Raw genomic sequence first — 20,964 nt, forward strand, 5'->3', positions numbered from 1 at the left:
TCTACAAGCCAGAAGGGAGTGGCATGATATACTTAAAGTGATGAAAAGGAAGAACGTACAACCAAGATTACTCTACCCGGCAAGGATCTCACTCAGATTCGATGGGGAAATCAAAAGCTTTACAGACAAGCAAAGGCTAAGAGAATTCAGCACCGCCAAACCGGCTTTACAACAAATGCTAATGGAACTTCTCTAAGTGGGAAATATAACAGAAGAAAAGGATCTACAAAAACAAACCAAAACAATTAAGAAAATGGTCATAGGAACATACATATGGATAATTACCTTAAACGTGAATGGATTAAATGCTCCACCGAAAACACACAGGCTTGCTGAATGGATACAAAAACAAGATCCATATATATGCTGTCTACAAGAGACTCACTTCAGACCTAGGGACACATACAGACTGTAAGTGAAGGGATGGAAAAAGATATTCTATGCAAATGGAAATCAAAAGAAAGCTGGAGTAGCTATACTCATATCAGATAACATAGACTTTATAATAAAGAATGTTACAAGAGACAAGGAAGGACACTACGTAATGATCAAGGGATCAATCCAAGAAGAAGATATAACAATTATAAATATATATGCCCCCAACATAGGAGCATCTCAATACATAAGGCAACTGCTAACAGCTATAAAAGAGGAAATCAACACTAACACAATAATAGTGGGGGACTTTAACACCTCACTTACACCAATGGACAGATCATCCAGACATAAAATTAATAAGGAAACACAAGATTTAAATGACAAAATAGACCAGATAGATTCACTTGTATTTATAGGACATTCCATCCAAAAACAGCAGATTACACTTTCTTCTCAAGTGCACATGGGACGTTCTCCAGGATAGATCATGTCTTACGTCACAAATCAATCCTCAGCAAATTTAAGAAAACTGAAATCATATCAAGCATCTCTTCTGACCACAACACTATGAGATTAGAAATGAATTACAGGGAAAAAAACGTAAAAAACACAAGCACATGGAGGCTAAAGAATACATTACTAAATAACAAAGAGATCACTGAAGAAATCAAAGAGGAAATCAAAAACTACCTAGAGACAAATGACAATGAAAACACGACAATCCAAAACCTATGGGATGCAGCAAAAGCAGTTCTAAGAGGGAAGTTTATAGCTATACAAGCCTACCTCAAGAAACAAGAAAAATCTCAAGTAAACAATCTAAACTTACACCTAAAGGAACTACAGAAAGAAGAACAAACAAAACCTAAAGTTAGCAGAAGGAATCAAATCATAAACATCAGAGCAGAAATACATGAAATAGAAATAAAGAAAACAATAGCAAAGATCAATAAAACTAAAGGCTGGTTCTTTGAGAAGATAGACAAAATTGAGAAACCATTAACCAGACTCATCTAGAAAAAGAGGGAGAGTACTCAGATCAATAAAATTAGAAATGAAAAAGGAGAAGTTACAACAGACACCACAGAAATACAAAGCATCCTAAGAGAATACTACAAGCAACTCTATGCCAATAAAATGGACAACCTGGAAGAAATGGACAAATTCTTAGAAAGGTATAACCTTCCAAGACTTCCAAGAAGAAACAGAAAATATTAACAGACCAATCACAAGCAATGAAATTGAAACTGTGATTAAAAATTTTCCAACAAACGGAAGTCCAGGACCAGATGGCTTCACAGGTAAATTCTATCAAACATTTTGAGAAGAGCTAACACCCAACCTTCCCAAACTCTTCCAAAATACAGAAGAGGAAGGAACACTCCCAAACTCATTCTCTGAGGCCACCATCACCCTGACACCAAAACAGGACAAAGATACTACAAAAAAAGAAAATTACAGACCAATATCACTAATGAATATAGATGCAAAAATCCTCAATAAGGGCTTCCCTGGTGGTGCAGTGGTTGAGAGTCCGCCTGGCGATGCAGGGGACACAGGTTCATGCCCCGGTCCGGGAAGATCCCACATGCCGCGGAGTGGCTAGGCCCGTGAGCCATGGCCACTGAGCCTGCGCGTCCAGAGCCTGTGCTCCGCAATGGGAGAGGCTTCAACAGTGAGAGGCCCCCGTACCGCAAAAAAAAAACAATCCTCAACAAAATACTAGCAAGCAGAATACAACAACACATGGAAAGGATCATACACCATGATCAAGTGGGATTTATCCCAGGAATACAATGATTCTTCAATATACGCAAATCAATCAATGTGATACACCATATTAACAAATAGAAGAATAAAAACCATATGATCATCTCAATAGATGCAGAAAAAGCTTTTGACGAAATTCAACACCCATTTATGATAAAAACTCTCCAGAAAGTGGGCATAGAGGGAACCTACCTCAATATAATAAAGGCCACATACGACAAACCCACAGGAAACATCATTCTCAGTGGTGAAAAATGAAAGCATTTCTTCTAAGATCAGGAAAGAGACAAGGATGTCCACTCTCACCACCATTATTCAACATAGTTTTGGAAGTCCTAGCCACGGCAACCAGAGAAGAAATAAAAGGAATACAAATTGGAAAAGAAAAAGTAAAACTCTCACTGTTTGCAGATGACATGATACTATATATAGAGAATCCTAAAAATGCCACCAGAAAACTACTAGAGCTAATCAATGAATTTGGTAAAGTTGCAGGATACAAAATTAATGCACAGAAGTCTCTTGCATTCCTATACACTAATGATGAAAAATCTGAAAAAGAAATTACGGAAACACTCCCATTTACCGTTGCAACAAAATGAATAAAATACTTAGGAATAAACCTACTTAGGGAGACAAAAGACCTGTATGCAGAAAACTATAAGACACTGCTGAAAGAAATTAAACATGATACCAACAGATGGAGAGATATACAATGTTCTTGGATTGGAAGAATCAATATTATGAAAATGACTCTACTACCCAAAGCAATCTACAGATTCAATGCAATCCCTATCAAATTACCAATGGCATTTTTTACAGAACTAAAACAAATCATCTCAAAATTTGTATGGAGACACAAAAGACCCCAAATAGCACAAGCAGTCTTGAGGGGAAAAAATGGAGCTGGAGGAATCAGGCTCCCTGACTTCAAACTATACTACAAAGCTACAGTAATCAAGACAATATGGTACTGGCACAAAAACAGAAATATAGATCAATGGAACAGGATAGAAAGCCCAGAGATATACCCACGCACCTATGGTCAACTAATCTATGACAAAGGAGGCAAAGATATATAATGGAGAAAAGACAGTCTCTTCAATAAGTGGTGCTGGGAAAACTGGACAGCTACACATAAAAGAATGAAATTAGAACACTCCCTAACACCATACACAAAAATAAACTCAAAATGGATTCGAGACCTAAATGTAAGTCCAGACACTATAAAAATGTTTGAGGAAAACATAGGAAGAACACTCTTTGACGTAAATCATAGCAAGATCTTTTTTGATCCACCTCTTAGAGTAATGGAAATAAAAACAAAAATAAACAAATGGGACCTAATGAAACTTCAAAGCTTTTGCACAGCAAAGGAAACCATAAACAAGACGAAAAGACAACCCTCAGAATGGGAGAAAATATTCGCAAACGAATCAACAGACAAAGGATTAATCTCCAAAATATATAAACAGCTCATGCAGCTCAATATTAAAAAAAAAAAATCCTAATCCAAAAATGGGCAGAAGACCTAAATAGACATTTCTCCAAAGAAGACATACAGATGGCCAAGAGGCACATGAAAAGCTGCTCAACATCACTAATTATTAGAGAAATGCAAATCAAAACTACAATGAGGTATCACCTCACACCAGTTAGGATGGGCATCATCAGAAAATCTACAAACAACAAATGCTGGAGAGGGTGTGGAGAAAAGGGAACCCTCTTGCACTGTTGGTGGGAACGTAAATGGATACAGCCACTATGGAGAACAGTATGGAGGTTCCTTAAAAATCTAAAAATAGGATTACCATATGACCCAGCAATCCCACTACTGGGCATATACCCAGAGAAAACCATAATTCAAAAAGACACATGCACCCCAATGTTCATTACAGCACTATTTACAATAGCTGGGTCGCGGAAGCAACCTAAATGCCCATCGACAGATGAATGGATAAGGATGTTGTGGTACATATATACAGTGGAGTATTACTCAGACATAAAAAGGAACAAAACTGAGTCATTTGTTGAGACGTGGATGGATCTAGAGACTGTCATACAGAGTGAAGTAAGTCAGAAAGAGAAAAACAAATATTATATATTAATGCATGTATGTGGAACCTAGAAAAATGGTACAGATGAACCGGTTTGCAGGGTAGAAGTTGAGACACAGATGTAGAGAACAAATGTATGGACACCAAAGGGGGAAACCGCAGTGGGGTGGGGATGGTGGTGTGCTGAATTGGGCGATTGGGATTGACATGTACACACTGATGTGTATAAAATTGATGACTAACAAGAACCTGCAGTATAAACAAAGCAAACAAACAAACAGAACAACTAATACTAAACTTTCTTTGGGTTATTTGTATGGAAATATGTTAATATAAATGTTTCAGACATTACGTGAAATTTCTAAAACAACAACAAACAACAACAACAAAAAACCCTCTAGGATCCACCCACCTCTGTTACTTTTTTCATTAAGGTCTCTTGATTCCAGGTTTGAACTACACTCTTTTTAAAAAAATTATTCTATTGAAGTATAGTTGAGTTACAATGTTGTGTTAATTTCTGCTGTACAGCAAAGTGATTCAGTTATACATATATACACATTCTTTTTCATATTCTTTTCTATTATGGTTTATCACAAGATATTTAATATAGTTTCCTGTGCCAACTACACTCTTTAGAGTTCATCAAACAGTACCACAATTGTCTAGCGCCTGTCTCTGGTCCCCTCCTCTTAATTTCCCTGTCTGAGCATAGATCTGGAAGAGACATTCCTCTTTCTTCCCCATCTTTCTGCTTTCCCCATCCTAAGTCCCCACACGCTCAGGTGCAGGTACTTGGCCCATGACATTGCCCTTTCCCTTTCTCTCCACCAAAAACTCCTGGGGTTCCTTGGCTCTGATTCTACACTGCAGTGACTCACTCTCCTTTTCTTTTTAAAGTTCAGTTTCTTTATCATGGCTTTGAGTTCCCTTCTCCCTTTTAGGTCCTGAAGTGCCTCCCCAGCTTCATCTCCCACCCCTCCAGTCTACACTACAACTGCTCCACCCTTCCATCCTCCTGACTGTTCCCAGGCATTCTCCACTCATGCATTTTTCCTTGTCTTTGCTCTGGCTGTCCTCTGCCTTCAGTGTCCTTTTTACCATCCTTTACCCATGGAAATTCTACTTCTTCTTAAAGCTTTGCTGAGTTCTAACAGCCCTTCCTCTGTAAAGCTTTCCCTGCTTCCCCAGTTAGAACAAATCAGAACTGACTGCAGTTCCCCACTCTGCTTTTATTTTCCAGTGCTACCTGCTCAGGATATCTTTCTTCATGAAAAAGTTATCATATTATGTAGGTAAGGACTGGATTCTCAGCAAGGTATCACATTGGAAAACAATTGCTAAATTATTTGATCCAAGGTGTTAATTAGCTGATAAAGTTTAACTTACAAATATAGGAGGCAGGTAATTACAGTAGACAGACTATATCATTGAGAGTCATGAGACCTGGATTGAATCTCAGCTCTGATTCCTCCCTTTATCCCTCCCTACCTCCCTTTCTTCCTTCCCAAAATGAGGTTGGCAAAGTAAACACCAGCCAGGTCATGCAGGGCCTTGCAGCCCATGCTAACTGTAAACAGAAATCATTAAAAGATCCTAAGGAGAGGATTGAGAAGATCAGGTTTCTGCTTTGGAGGGATTTTTGGTTTGTTTGTTTTTGTAAAACATACATAACATTTACCATTTTTATTATTTGTAGGTGTATATTTCAGTGGCATTAAGTACATTCACATTGTTGTGAAACTATCACCACCATCCATCTCCAGAACTTTTTCACCTTCCTAAAGTGAGATTTGGTATCTATTAAAAAATAACTCCGGGCTTCCCTGGTGGCACAGTGGTTGAGAGTCCGCCTGCCGATGCAGGGGACACAGGTTCGTGCCCCGGTCCGGGAAGATCCCACATGCCGCGGAGCAGCTGGGCCCGTGAGCCATGGCTGCTGAGCCTGTGCGTCCGGAGCCTGTGCTCCCCAACGGGAGAGGGCACAGCAGTGAGAGGCCCGCGTACAGCAAAAAAAAATAAAATAAAATAACTCCCCATTCTCCTCTCCCCCTACCCCTGGCAACCACCATTCTACTTTCTGTCTCTATGAATTTGACTCTTCTAGGTACCTCATATGAATGGAATCATACAGTATTTGTCCTTTTGTGTCTGGCTTATTTCACTCAGCATAATATCTTGAAGGTTCATCACGTTGTAGCATGTGTCAGAATTTCCTTCATTTTTAGGGCTGAAGCATACTCCATTGAATGTATATACAAAAAAACCCCTCATGTTTTGTTTATCCATTCATACATCAGTGAACATTTGTGTTGTTTCCATCTTTGGCTATTGTGAATAATGCTCCTATGAATGTACAAATACCTGTACAAGCCTTTGCTTTCAATTCTTTTGAATACATACCCCCAAGTAGAAAATAATAATAATAATTTTTAAATAATAATAAAATATATATTTTAAATATCTGTGTATTAAATGCATTCACCCATTTAGCTGCAACCATAAAATGGTATTTTAAAATACTTAAATTAAGAATTAAATTTAAGCAATAAAACCTTATATATAATAGTCAAATGAGCCACAACTCCTGTGACATTACAATCACCTAGTGTTCCAACTGCTCCAGCTGAGCCCCCTCATACTTCATGAGCTACGCTCTTCCCTGGGCCCAGCATCACAGACCTCATTCTGCCAGAACAATATAAATTTCTAACTCCCCATCCATGCCCCTCTACAACTAGGTCTAGCCTTGTTTTCCAATGACTCCTCAGAATTTAATAAAATTACAACTCCTTACCCCATCACCTAAGATTCTCCGTGGTCTGGCCCTGGATGCCCCATCTCTTACTTCTCATCCCCACTCACCTTCCAAGCCAACCATGAAGAAGCTATTTGCAGTTCCCCACATGTACCAAATCTCTGTGCTTTTACACTTGTTTTCCTTTCTGATCTGCCTTGTGCTTCTTTGTCTGGCTAATTTTTATCTGTCCTTCAAGACTCAGTTCAAGCATTAGTTTTTACAGGAAACTTTTCATGATCCACAGCCCTATTCCCCACCACCACTCATTGCCACCCAGATGAAGGGCCCCTCCTTGGCTTTCTCAGAATATTTTCAGCATAGCACTTAGCAGAGTACATCACCATCGTGCATCTATCAGTCTCTCTCCAAAGGGCAAGGACCATGCATTTTATTTATTTCCCCCTGCCTGGCATACGAGTGGTACTCCATAAGTTCAATGAAGGAATGAATTACCTTAAGGCAGTTGGTAAAAAAACAAAGAAATATATTATAGAGAAAAAATGACTACTTGTATTTGTGATTAGTAGGTTTAGAAACTCTAATTTTGACATACTGGAACACTTTCAAATTCAGAATCTGTTAGATTGGGAAAAAAATTCAAACCACCTAAAACCTGAACCTTTTATTCTCTTTCATCAAAATCATGGATGAATTATATTTAGGCCAGAAAACTTAGAATATAATTAGATGTAGCTATGTTCATGCATATGCTAATATTAATCTAACTTTAAACACCTGGAAAGGTATGAAACATTGGGTAACTTTAGAAAATTCACCTCCATTCCCCATATCCTACAACCCAGCCACCTGGCCCACTAGAACAAGCTGTACCGAAGTTCACACTATTCTCTTGACCTCCTTCTTCCACCTGACAAACTCCTCCCATACTTCGGGGTCTCATTCAAGTATCTTTTTCTCTGTGAATTCACACCCTTCCTCGCATGTAAGTGCTCTTTACCTGGGTTCCCTTAACATTTTATTCTTACCAGAAATGTAGCATTTAACAAATTTTAACACAGTTGTTTATACGTCTGTTTCCACTGCTCTACTGTGGCCACTTTTTGAGGGTTAAAATCTTATTCATTATTGAATTCCCAGTAGTTAGCACAGAGCCAGCCATCAAATAGGATACACAGAGATGAGAGCAAGGCAAGAAGGAAGTAATGAAGAAAGGGGGTGAGGGAGAAAGGCAGGAAGGAAGGCAAGAAGGAAAAAAGGAAAGAAGGAGCTGAATCAGCTCCCTAACAAGGGAAGAAACCAGCTGTGGAAAAGTGTAATCTGAGTCCAACAGAATTACAGAGGCAAGACCCAGTCTTTGCAAAGAGAATAGTTTCAGTTGGGTGTTAGGATGATGACCTAGTGCCTAAACAGAAATAGCTTTCCTTTCTCTGTAACTTAGAGAGTTTTTTATAGGAGCTTAATCAAAGCCAAGAATAAAAAGAAAAGATAAACTAGGAAAGAGATGAATCCAAGAATAAAATTCTTTCCTCCGTATGATCTTATTATTTTTTTTAATGGAGGAATATAAGATAATGCATTTAATATGTTACTTAATTTGAATATTTAGAAACTTCCCCACAAACAAAAGGAATTATGTTGTGTATTTTAAATGCCAGATTAAGGGTATTTTGATTACAGGATTGCAGAGGGAGAAAGGGGCCATAAGAAGTGGCAAGCATCATCTTTAGAGATGGACTTCAGATGTCCTGGAATGTAAGCTGGTCAGTGGGGGTCTTTTGGTGGAGAGAGAGGCAATTTGAGGCACAGGGATAAAAGAATAGATGAGGCTGAAAGGGGATGAAAGAAGGAATGAGGATAAAAGACATAAGGGGCTGGCAATTCTCCAACAACTCTGCTATCCTAACCCAAGAACCCTCAGGGATAAATCTAATAACCCAAGGATAAGATGGGAAGATCATGAAGGAGTAAAAAGATACTTGGCAGTTTTCACATTTGTGTTTCTAAAGGGCTACATTAAAATCATTACCAAAAAGAAAAATAATTTAAATGTGTCCTTACTGTGTGTACTTTTTTTTTTTAATGAAATCCTTGGTTCTCATTGCATTGAAAAATAAACAGAGATAGATGATATGAAATGACTGAAATAAAAATATAATAACTACAAGTGACAATAATAGAAACAGTTGCTTTTCTATAGGAACTTAGCCCACTTTTAAAGACTAAGGGCAAAAAAACCCTGCTGAGTTATCACTGTTGGTTTTGCTCATTGACTGAATCCAATTATAAAAGCACAATATAAAACTGGGCATAGGATTGGGCATTGGTTAAATTTATAATAGTAGAATTAATATCAACAATTATTCTTTTAGAAAACAAAGATTCAAGGCTCACTGTATGACATATACAAAGCCTCACTCATATACTTTACTTTTATGAAAAAACCTAGAAAACGGCATGACAAATAGACTAAGGAAAAAGAAAACTGAAGAGTTAGTTTAAAATGGTGAACAAGAGAAGGGAAAGGTAACTCACTGCAGCAATGCTTTGGTCTTCCTGGTGGGGTCTTCTGGCCTGAAGTTTTTATAGGCTTCTACTTCGTGTTCTATGGACAGCAACTGTCCCTGCAGTTTGTTCCTGAAGTTAGGTAGGGTGTCTCGAATGTGGTTGGTAAGTTGCTAAATAAAACAAAACAAAATCATACAACAGATTGAAGATCAACTCATAAGACAAAAATCGCCCTTCACTGTTTTCCAGGTCATTCAAAACCTTAAAAAGCCATACATACATGTGAGACTGACTGTGTAGACAGATAACTCCAACTCTCTCATCCACTGCCCTACGGCGAAGCTCAAAATTCCTTCAGCTAAAGTCACTTGCTCGGACAATCTTTTTACGTCTGGGATACCCTGTTAAAAGGCAGCTAATGTTACTAATGAAGCTGCCTAATAACACCTTAACATGGATTGATTTGTCAAATCAGCTACCTTGTCGAAAGGAACCTTAAGTTAGAATGTGGTACAAATGAAGGAAATGGAGAGTTACAGGTGCTGCCTGAGTTCTCAGGACCAAATGGCTTACCACTGGTGGAGCTCAGAGGTACCTATCAGCTGTTAAGTTCCTCTCCATTCCATAGCTCAGGCAGGTGTTTCCTCTCACCTTGTACACAAGCTTTCTTGTTGATATCTCTACCTAACCACCTTCTTGGCATTTCCACTGAAGTCATCTGCTGGCACCTCAAGCTCAGTCTGATAAAAAATTCTCCAAGAGATTTTCTAAGAGGGACACAATTCATTCAGAACAAAGGTGGGATATAAACCCAGACTGGTTAGCTCCCTGCCTGATGTTCTTTCTATTACAGTGTAATTAAGGAAAGTCTGAATTAAAAGGAAAAAAAAAAGAGCACCTTCTTGAACTGCTTAAGGAATAAACTCAGAATCAAGAGAAAGAATATCAACTTCATAGAAATGTAGGAAAAAGAATAATAAATTTAAAGTAAGGGGAATAAATAGACCCAGACTGACTGAAGAACCATTTCAAATCATTTTTATGTTCATCTGAGGTTACCTGGATATATCTATTCAATAAATCTAGTTATTTAATTGTCAATAGTTCATACTATATTATACCCTTGTCCACAGTTATGACTTATCATGTTATTCCCCTGGCATGTGCTGCCATTATGGCTCTGAAGCAGAAAACAGAAGAATAGAGAAGACTGCATTCCCAGTAGCAATTCCACAAGACACAAACCCCCAAATCTAAGAGTAACCACAAGAAAGTAGTAGCCCCCTGACTGCCATGTGAGTGGTAAATAATCAAAATACTTGGTTTCTACCATTTGTTTCTCATATATCTCAATAGCAAAGCAATACTGTGGACCACTCCTAGCTTTCTAAAACACTTCTTTCCTTAGCTTTCGTGACCCCAGCTCCTGTCATTTTTCTCCTAACCTTTCTGAACACCTTCTCCATCTCCTTTGCCAAGTTGTTCTCCTCTGCCAGACCTGTAAATATTGATATTCCTCAAATGTGGGTCCTACACCTCTTCTTTGGTCACTGTCTGTTCTCTACTAAGGCAATCATTTCATCCATGGTTTCAATAAATATTCAAACACCTGTGGCTATGGACATGTTATCTAAAGACCAGACTTCTTATCTTTGGTCAGGGTATATGTATTAGACCACCTGCCTGACTTATCCTCTTGGAAGCATCAACCTCAGCATGTCTGAAATAAAGTACCTAATATTCCCTTCAATGTTCTCCATTTTGATGACTTCATAACAACCTGGGAACTTGGGAGTTATCCTTGACTTTACCTCTCCATCACCCACCAGAGCTAATCTACTACCAAGTTCTCAATTTTCCAAAACATTTCTCAAATCTGCTTTCTTTTCCCATCTCCACTGGCCCTAACTGAGACCAAGCTACCATCATTTCTCACTTTGACTCCTAAGTGGTCCTCTCATCTCTACCCTTGGACTTCCTATCTGCAACCACCATAATCTTTTTTAACCCACAGATATGATTGTGTTATTCCCCTTTTCAGATTCCTTAAACAACTGACTTCCCACTGCTCTTAGGATAAGAGCCAAAATCCTTAACTTGGCCTACAAACACTGTAGGACCCAGCCACTGCCTGCATCTCCAAATTCATCTCTTACAACTCATTCCCTCATTTTCTGCCCTCCAGCAACAATAATATTCCTTTCAATTCCTCAAAAATGTCCAGTTCTCTTGCAGTTTTTGCCACAGTAACTGTCTCACGGTCAGAGGTGTTGGTGCACATTAAATCAGCAATAAAATTATCTTAATTTCAAACACAGTATGAAGGTCCTTGAAGCAATACAGAAACGGATTATGTAGGAAATGAAAGATCTTCAGTATAACATTTATTCAATTTTCAGTCAACCAGAATCAGGTATGCCATAATTTAGGGGTCACCTGTAGTAACCAAATGATCAATCATATCCATCCAGCATTCACAACTTAATTTATTTCTAACTTTACCTTTCTAATCATCTTAGTGATATTTCTCTAAGATATTTTTTCTTAGACCAATACAGGCATGAAACCAGTAATCAAAAAGGAATTTTACCAGAGCTAAATATATTGATAGACTATCATGGTTCATGCATGACAAACCAGTGTTCCCTCTCTAAACCATGTTCATAATTTTTAAATGACACAACTATCACTGCTTCATGGCTTCCAAATACTCATCTACCCTTAATTTAAAAGTACAAATTTCACATTAAAATAGAAGTACTATGTCGCTTAAAATAGAAGTACACCACTGTTTTTTATTTCCTAAAACTTCTTCAATTGTTTTGCCTAAATGGTTCAGATATAATGTAACAAGCAGCCTATTACTGTGTTAGCCTCTACTGATACCTTCTAGGAGGGAACATCAGAACTTTCGATAATTACTTGACTGATTTAAGTTCATAGATAAAAGTTACAAAGTGCTTTTATTTTCTTAAACTTAATTGGAGTATAATTGCTTTACAATGGTGTGTTAGTTTCTGCTTTATAACAAAGTGAATCAGTTATACATATACATATGTCCCCATATCTCTTCCCCCTTATGTCTCCATCCCTCCCACCCTCCCTATCCCACCCCTCTAAATGGTCACAAAGCACCGAGCTGATCTCCCTCTGCTATGCGGCTTCTTCCCACTAGCTATCTATTTTACGTTTGGTAGTGTATATATGTCCATTCCACTCTCTCACTTTGTCCCAGCTTACCATTCCCCCTCCCCGTATCCTCAAGTCCATTCTCTAGTACGTCTGTGTCTTTATTCCCATCTTGCCCCAGGTACTTCATGAACATGAATTTTTTTTTTTTTTTAAGATTCCATATATATGTGTTAGCATACGGTATTTGTTTTTCTCTTTCTGACTTACTTCAGTCTGTAGGACAGACTCTAGGTCCATCCACCTCACTACAAATAACTCACTTTCGTTTTATTTTATGGCTGAGTAATATTCCATTGTATATATGTGCCACATCTTCTTTATCTGTTCATCTGTCAGTGGACACTTAGGTTGCTTCCATGTCCTGGCCATTGTAAATAGAGCTGCAATGAACATTGTGGTACATGACTCTTTCTGAAATATGGTTTCCTCAGGGTATATGCCCAGTAGTGGGATTGCTGGATCGTATGGTAGTTCTACTTTTAGTTTTTTAAGGAAACTCCATACTGTTCTCCATAGTGGCTGTACCAATTTACATTCCCACCAGCAGTGCAAGAGTGTTCCCTCTCCTCCACACCCTCTCCAGCATTTATTATTTGTAGATTTTTTGATGGCGGCCATTCTGACTTGTGTGAGATGATATCTCATTGTACCTTTGATTTGCATTTCTCTAATGATTAATGATGTTGAGCATTCTTTCATTGTTTGTTGCCAATCTGTATATCTTCTTTGGAGAAATGTCTATTTAGGTCTTCAGCCCATTTTTGGATTGGGTTGTTTGTTTTTTTGATATTGACCTGCATGAGCTGCTTGTATATTTTAGAAATTAATCCTTTGTCAGTTGCTTCATTTGCAAATATTTTCTCCCATTCTGAGGGCTCTGTTTTCGTTTTGTTTATGGTTTCCTTTGCTGTGGAAAAGCTTTTAAATTTCATTAGGTCCCATTTGTTTATTTTTGTTTTTACTTCCATTACTCTAGGAGGTGGGTCTAAAATGATCTTGCTGTGATTTATGTCATAGAGTGTTCTGCCTGTGTTTTCCTCTAAGAGTTTGATAGTGTCTGCCCTTACATTTAGGTATTTAATCCATTTTGAGTTTATTTTTGTGTATGGTGTTAGGGAGTGCTCTAATTTCATTCTTTTACATGTAGCTGTCCAGTTTTCCCAGCACCACTTATTGAAGAGGCTGTCTTTTCTGCACTGTATATTCTTGCCTCCTTTATCAAAGATAAGGTGACCATGTGTGTGTGGGTTTATCTCTGGGCTTTCTATCCTGTTCCATTGATCTATATTTCTGTTTTTGTGCCAGTACCATATTGTCTTGATTACTGTAGCTGTGTAGTATAGTCTGAAGTCAGGGAGCCTGATTCCTCCAGCTCCGTTGTTCTTTCTCAAGAATATACTTGATACGATTTCAATTTTCTTAAACTTACCAAGGCTTGATTTGTGACCCAAGAATATGATCTCTCCTGGAGAATGTTCCATGAGCACTTGAGAAGAATGTGTATTCTGTTGTTTTTGGATGGAATGTCCTATAAATATCAATTAAGTCTATCTTGTTTAATGTATCATTTAAAGCTTGTGTTTTCTTCTTTATTTTCATTTTGGATGATCTGTCCATTGGTGAAAGTGGGGCGTTAAAGTCCCCTAGTATTATTTTGTGTTACTGTCGATTTCCCCTTTTATGGCTGTTAGCATTTGCCTTATGTATTGAGGTGCTCCTATGTTAGGTGCATAAATATTTACAATTGTTATATCTTCTTTTTGGACTGATCCCTTGATCATTATGTAGTGTCCTTCTTTGTCTCATGTAATAGCCTTTATTTTAAAGTCTATTTTGTCTGATATCAGAATTGCTACTCCAGCTTTATTTGATTTCCATTTGCATGGAATATCTTTTTTCATCCCCTCACTTTCAATCTGTATGTGTCCCTAGGTCTGAGGTGGGTCTCTTGTAGACAGCATATATATGGGTCTTGTTTTTGTATCCATTTAGCCAGTCTATGCCTTTTGCTTGGAGCATTTAATCCATTTACATTTAAGGTAATTATCGATATGTATGTTCCTATTACCATATTCTTAATTGTTTTGGGTTTGTTATTGTAGGTTTTTTCCTTCTCTTGTGTTTCTTGCCTAGAGAAGTTCCTTTAGCATTTGTTATAAAGCTGTTTTGGTGGTACTGAATTCTCTTAGCTTTGCTTGTCTGTATAGGTTTTAATTTCTCTGTCAAATCTGAATGATATCCTTGCTGGGTAATCTTCATTGTAGGTTTTTCTCCTTCATCACTTTAAATATGTCCTGCCACTCCCTTCTGGCTTGCAGAGTTTCTGCTGAAAGATCAGCTGTTAACCTTATGGGGATTCCCTTGTGTGTTATTTGTTGTTTTTCCCTTGCTGCTTTTAATATTTTTTCTTTGTATTTAATTTCTGATAGTTTGATTAATATGTGTCTCAGCATGTTTCTCCTTGGATTTATCCTGTATGGGACTCTCTGTGCTTCCTGGACTCGATTAACTATTTCCTTTCCCATATTAGGGAAGTTTTCAACTATAATCTCTTCAAATATTTTCTCAGTCCCTTTCTTTTTCTCTTCTTTTTCTGGGACCCCTGTAATTCAAATGTTGGTGCGTTTAATGTTGTCCCAGAAGTCTCTGAGACTGTCCTCATTTCTTTTCATTCTTTTTTCTTTATTCTTTCTGCAGTAGTTGTTTCCACTATTTTATCTTCCAGGTCACTTACCCGTTCTTCTGCTCAGTTATTCTGCTATTGTTCCCTTCTAGAGAATTTTTAATTTCATTTATTGTGTTGTTCATCAGTGTTTGTTTGCTCTTTTCTTCTAGGTCCTTGTTAAACATTTCTTGTATTTTCTCCATTCTATTTCCAAGATTTTGGATCATCTTTACTGTCATTATTCTGAATTCTTTTTCAGGTAGACTGCCTATTTCCTCTTCATTTGTTAGGTCTGGTGGGTTTTTATCTTGCTCCTTCATCTGCTGTGTGTTTCTCTGTCTTCTCATTTTGCTTAACTTACTGTGTTTGGGTTCTCGTTTTTGCAGGCTGCCGGTTCGTAGTTCCCATTGTTTTTGGTGTCTGTCCCCAGTGCCTAAGGGTGGTTCAGTGTGTTGTGTAGGCTTCCTGGTGGAGGGGACTAGTGCCTGTGTTCTGGTGGATGAGCCTGGATCCTGTCTTTCTGGTGGGCAGGTCCACGTCTGGTGGTGCGTCTTGGCGTGTCTGTGGCCTTATTATGATTTTAGGCAGCCTCTCTACTAATGGATGGGGTTGTGTTCCTGTGTTGCTAGTTGTTCATCATAGGGTGTCCAGCACTGTAGCTTGCTGGTCATTGAGTGGAGTTGAGATGGAGATCTCTGGGAGATTTTCCCCGTTTGATATTACGTGGAGCTGGGAGGTCTCTTGTGGACCAGTGTCCTGAACTTGGTGCTCCCACCTCAGAGGCACAGCCCTGACACCTGGCTGGAGCACCAAGAGCCTGTCATCCACACGGCTCAGAATAAAAGGGAGGAAAAAAAGAAAGAAAGAAAGAAGAAGATAAAATAAAGTAAAATAATATAAAGCTATTAAAAATAAAAAATAATTATTAAAAAAAATTTTTTAAGTAATTAAAAAAAAGAGAAAGAAAGAAAGAAGAGAGCAACCAAACCAAAAAACAAATCCACCAATTATAACAAGTGCTAAAAACTATACTAAACAAACAAACAAACGGACAGACAGAACCCTAGGATAAATGCTAAAAGCAAAGCTATACAGATAAAAATCACACACAGAAGCATACACATACACACTCACAAAAAGAGGAAAAGGGAAAACAATATAAATATCGTTGCTCCCAAACTCCACCTCCTCAATTTGGGATGATTTGTTGTCTGTTCAGGTATTCCACAGATGCAGGGTACATCAAGTTGATAGTGGAGATTTAATCCGGTGCTCCTGAGGCTACTGGGAGAAATTTCCCTTTCTCTTCTTCTTCGCACAGCTCTTGGGGTTCGGCGATGGATTTGGGCCTGCCTCTGCGTGAGGTCACCTGAGGGCGTCTGTTCTTCGCTCAGACAGGACCAGGTAAAAGGAGCAGCTGATTCGGGGGCTCTGGCTCACTCAGGCCAGGGGGAGGGAGGAGTACGGATACGGGGCGAGCCTGCGGTGGCAAAGGCCAACATGATGTTGCACCAGCCTGAGGCGCGCCGTGCGCTCTCCAGGGGAAATTGTCCCTGGATCACCAAACCCTGGCAGTGGCGGGTTGCACAGGCTCCCGGGAGGGGAGGTGTGGATAGTGACCTGTGCTTGCACACAGGCTTCTTCTTGGCAGCAGCAACAGCCTTAGTGTCTCATGCCCGTCTCTGGGGTCCTCACTGATAGCTGCGGCTCGCGCCCGTCTCTGGAGCTCCTTTAAGCGGCGCTCTTAATCCCCTCTCATCGCGCATCAGGAAACAGAGAGGCAAGAAAAAGTCGCTTGCCTCTTCGGCAGCTCCAGACTTTTACCCGGACTCCCTCCCGGCTAGCCTTGGCGCACTAGTCCCTTCAGGCTGTGTTCACGCCGCCAACCCCAGTCCTCTCCCTGGGATCCGAGAGAAGCCCGAGACTCAGCTCCCAGCCCCGCCCACCCCGGCGGGTGAGCAGACAAGCCTCTCGGACTGGTGAGTGCTGGTCGGTACCGATCCTCTGTGCGGGAATCTCTCCGCTTTGTCCTCCGCACCCCTGTGGCTGCACTCTCCTCCGCGGCTCCGAAGCTCCCCCCCTCCCCCCGCCACACGCCATCTCCACCAGTGAAGGGGCTTCCTATTGTGTGGAAACCTTTCCTCCTTCACAGCTCCCTCCCACTGGTGCAGTTCCCGTACCTGCTCTTTCGTCTCTGTTTATTCTTTTTTCTTTTGCCCTACCCAGGTACGTGGGGAGTTTCTTGCCTTTTGGGAGGTCTGAGGTCTGCTGCCAGCGTTCAGTAGGTGTTCTGTAGGAGTTCTTCCACATGTAGATGTATTTCTGATGTGTTTGTGGGGAGGCAGGTGATCTCCGCGTCTTACTCTTCCGCCATATTGAAGCTCCCCTACACAGTGCTTTTTGTGAGAAAAGCTGCTCACTGTTTGAGTCAATGTGATCAAAACTTGGTGTGGGAGCTCTACACTCAATGACAATGACACTTAACTCCACTAAGGGCAGGAAAATATGTGGCCAAGCCTGCTGAATTTTTATGCAAGAAATGTGTATGTGCGTGGGACAAGGGGAGGCAGAGGGCCTAATTCTATCTGTCACAGGGAAAGGGATTATCTGGAAAAGCTTCTTAGAGGAATGTAGATCAATAATTGCTTATGTATTTTCAAGATTGTAAATTAAGGAACAAATCAATCCTAACAAAACCATACAGAAAATTTAACCTAACCATCACAGACTGATATTTCAAAAACAGATGCCAAGAGACTGACTTTTCAGAGATATACAAGTTTCACTCCTTAAGATAACTATATATTATGAGCAAACGTGCTAAAATGTATTCCCCTGCTCACTGTTCCAAATAAATATGTATTTCTGCTTTGCGTGCTGTTTTTTCAATAATATTAAGGTGGAGTCTGGTCACTTAGAATAGTAACAGTCTGGATCCCAGTATTCATATTCATCTTTTTAATTTCTATCATTATGCTAAATGTCTTAGTTTAGAAAAAGAGTATAAAAATAAGAAATATGGATTCCAATAGTCATTTACATATTTTATCATTGTTCTTTTTGCTTGGAGAAAACATCTTTACCTGATTAAGGACCTTCTGAAGGTGTGGGGTCCCCATCCGATCAGCAATATGTCTGTAAGCCGGGTGTGAGAGAAAAAATTTCCTTTCTGCCAACGTGGCAGCCTTTATATCCTTCTTCCCATCTATGTCCTTCTGGCTCCTGTTTACCACCCCAATGTAACCTAAAACAAAACACACACCTATGGAGTTGGGACACCTTTGATTTATTCTGGGGAAATTTTAAAGCTCTTGAAGAGGCTGAATAAGAAAAAAAAATTATTTCAGGGCCTGAAGAATGGATCCCTTTACAAAACTCAGTTTGAGATATCAGTATTTAACAACGGCTGGATGACTTGGCTAACGTTGATTTTTTTAGCATTAACTAAGTACTGTCTTTTGTCCTTAAAAGATCTGTGCATTTAAATAGAGTAAATCTCTAAGCAGTTTTGTCATATAGCAGGCAAGTAAATAATTCAGACTTAAACAGTATACATGTATGCAATCTATGATGAATATTTATACCCTCCCTTCAAACACCTTCCTTTTCCTGTTTTCTTATTATTTGAAGGAATAGTTCTCCCTTTGGATAATTTTTAATACATCATTTGGGAACACCATGCCATTCCATAAAATGTTTAACTAATCATCAATCCATTCCTCACAACTGTGGAGGCGTTAAAATCCAGCTTCCCATTGTTTTCCCAGTTGTTTCTCTGCCACATCATCAAAGGAAGTCCTGTACAGGACACAGTACATTACCCCTGCGAAGCGGCAGCAGCTTATTCTCTAGGATATCCCTGGCATCCGTTCCCTCATCCATAAGATCCAGTTTGGTGATGACTCCAATGGTTCTTAGACCTGCATCACAAACAAACCCCACATTACACAATTTGCAGAATACTAACAAGTTTCAGAGACATATATGTCTCAATGCTAATTACAAAGCACTCATATCCTGGTTCTTTCCCTGTTCCTCTCCATCTTAGTTTGTTTTCTAATCCACTACCCCAGTCTGGTGAAGGTCAACGGGTTGAGGCAGAGAGTTGCAAACCACCCATCCATAAGATAACCCTTGATTCAGGAGAGAAAAAAACAAATAGCTGCTTCACCAAAATACTTTCAAATGTATGAGTTTATTTTTGTACTACGCATACATGGAAATGATACATTTAAATTTTCCTCCCAGGGACTGCACACAATATGGATGTTTTAATTTTTTATGTATCACATTACTAAAAACAAAAAAAATAGGCTACACATGGACCAATGATATGGGTGTGTCATAAACCAAAGCTTATTATTGATCCAGTTCTGAGTACCTGAGGTCAAAAACATAAAAAGAAGAAAACTACGTATAGGATACCATCATCCCCAAAAATAAACTCACAGAAAAGGAAATATGACTTAATAGAAGCCTGAAATAGGAATTCTGAGCCTTGGATTCTAGTCTCAAGGCAAGTCATTTAATTCTCTGGGTCTCAGTTTCCCTTATCTGTAAAATAAAGCATTGGAAGTTATTTAATCTTAAAAAGTACTCCAACCACTAATTTTTTTAAGATGGGGAAACTAAGGCAGAGGGAGATTAAATAACTTTCCCAAGGTCATATAAGAAGTGGATCTGGGCAGTCTGGTTCCAGAGTCCATGCTTTTAACCAATATATTGCTTATCGTGGTAAAAAAAATTTTTTTTTTTAATTTAAAAGGCTTAAACCAAGAAAGTCAAAGAAAATGGGAAAGGAATGCAGAAAATTTTTTAAACTGTAAATCTAGCTGGATGACTGCTAACCAACTTAAAATATCAGAGAAAGAGGAAAACTGCATCCAAGAAAGCCAACAAAAGGAGACGTCCAGAAACTAAATAATTTACATCACAGCATCTCAGTAAGATTCAAGACCTGGGGGACAGAAAGCCCTGAAAACTATGGAGAGTGGTGGTGGCAGCTGAAGCTGAAAATAGAAATACTGGATGGAAGCAGTCAGATTTCCATGGGTAACATAGCTAGGAGCTGCCCTGGTCCATCCTGACAGGACAGTGAAGGTTTACTCTCTGGAAAGACTGAACTAGAAAAAACTCTGAACTCATGGGTACCTGGCCCAGTTTGGATGGATCTGGTATTAAAAGAGGATGATTAAGTAAAATTCTACATAGAGAATGGCAGGGACCCCCCTCCCCAGGCCAGTTCCCTAATTTGACTTCAGGAAAGAAATGGCTGGCAGACTTTAACCTCCCAAGCAAGAGATTGGAACAATGGTCTGGGGATACTAACCATTCCAAGAGAAAAACATATATATTGATATTCGAAGGAACAATAATTAAAATAGTCCAATAAATCATTCTGCTGTGAAGTCTATCATTCCATAATTCAAGAACACCCACACAGAACTCCAACCACCTGATAATATTTCACCCTTAAATATCAATGGACAGCCAAGGAGATTCACTAATATGAGACCAAAACAAATAAACATTATAAAGCTGAACTTAAAGAAAACAAAGATAATGCAAAATACAGAAGAAAACTATTATTTGTATTAATATCCTCAGACAGAAAGGAGAGGTCATAGCATTCATGG

General features: G+C 39.0%; 1 protein-coding gene across 12 annotated transcripts in view; it reads right to left on the minus strand.

The window, feature by feature from the left end:
* The window catches only part of DNM3 (dynamin 3), a 573,184-nt gene that overhangs the window by 358,056 nt on the left and 194,164 nt on the right, over positions 1-20,964 (minus strand). For all 12 annotated transcript variants that reach the window (XM_049715524.1, XM_012532983.3, XM_049715544.1 and 9 more), the window contains exons 5-7: positions 19,150-19,248; positions 18,412-18,572; positions 9,499-9,641 (exon numbers count right to left, since the gene is read on the minus strand). In XM_049715524.1, coding sequence (XP_049571481.1) covers positions 9,499-9,641; positions 18,412-18,572; positions 19,150-19,248 — 403 coding nt within the window. The remainder of the gene's footprint in view (positions 1-9,498; positions 9,642-18,411; positions 18,573-19,149; positions 19,249-20,964) is intronic.

Source organism: Orcinus orca, chromosome 1 (assembly GCF_937001465.1).
Source record: "Orcinus orca chromosome 1, mOrcOrc1.1, whole genome shotgun sequence".
NCBI classification, from domain to species: Eukaryota; Metazoa; Chordata; class Mammalia; order Artiodactyla; family Delphinidae; genus Orcinus; species Orcinus orca.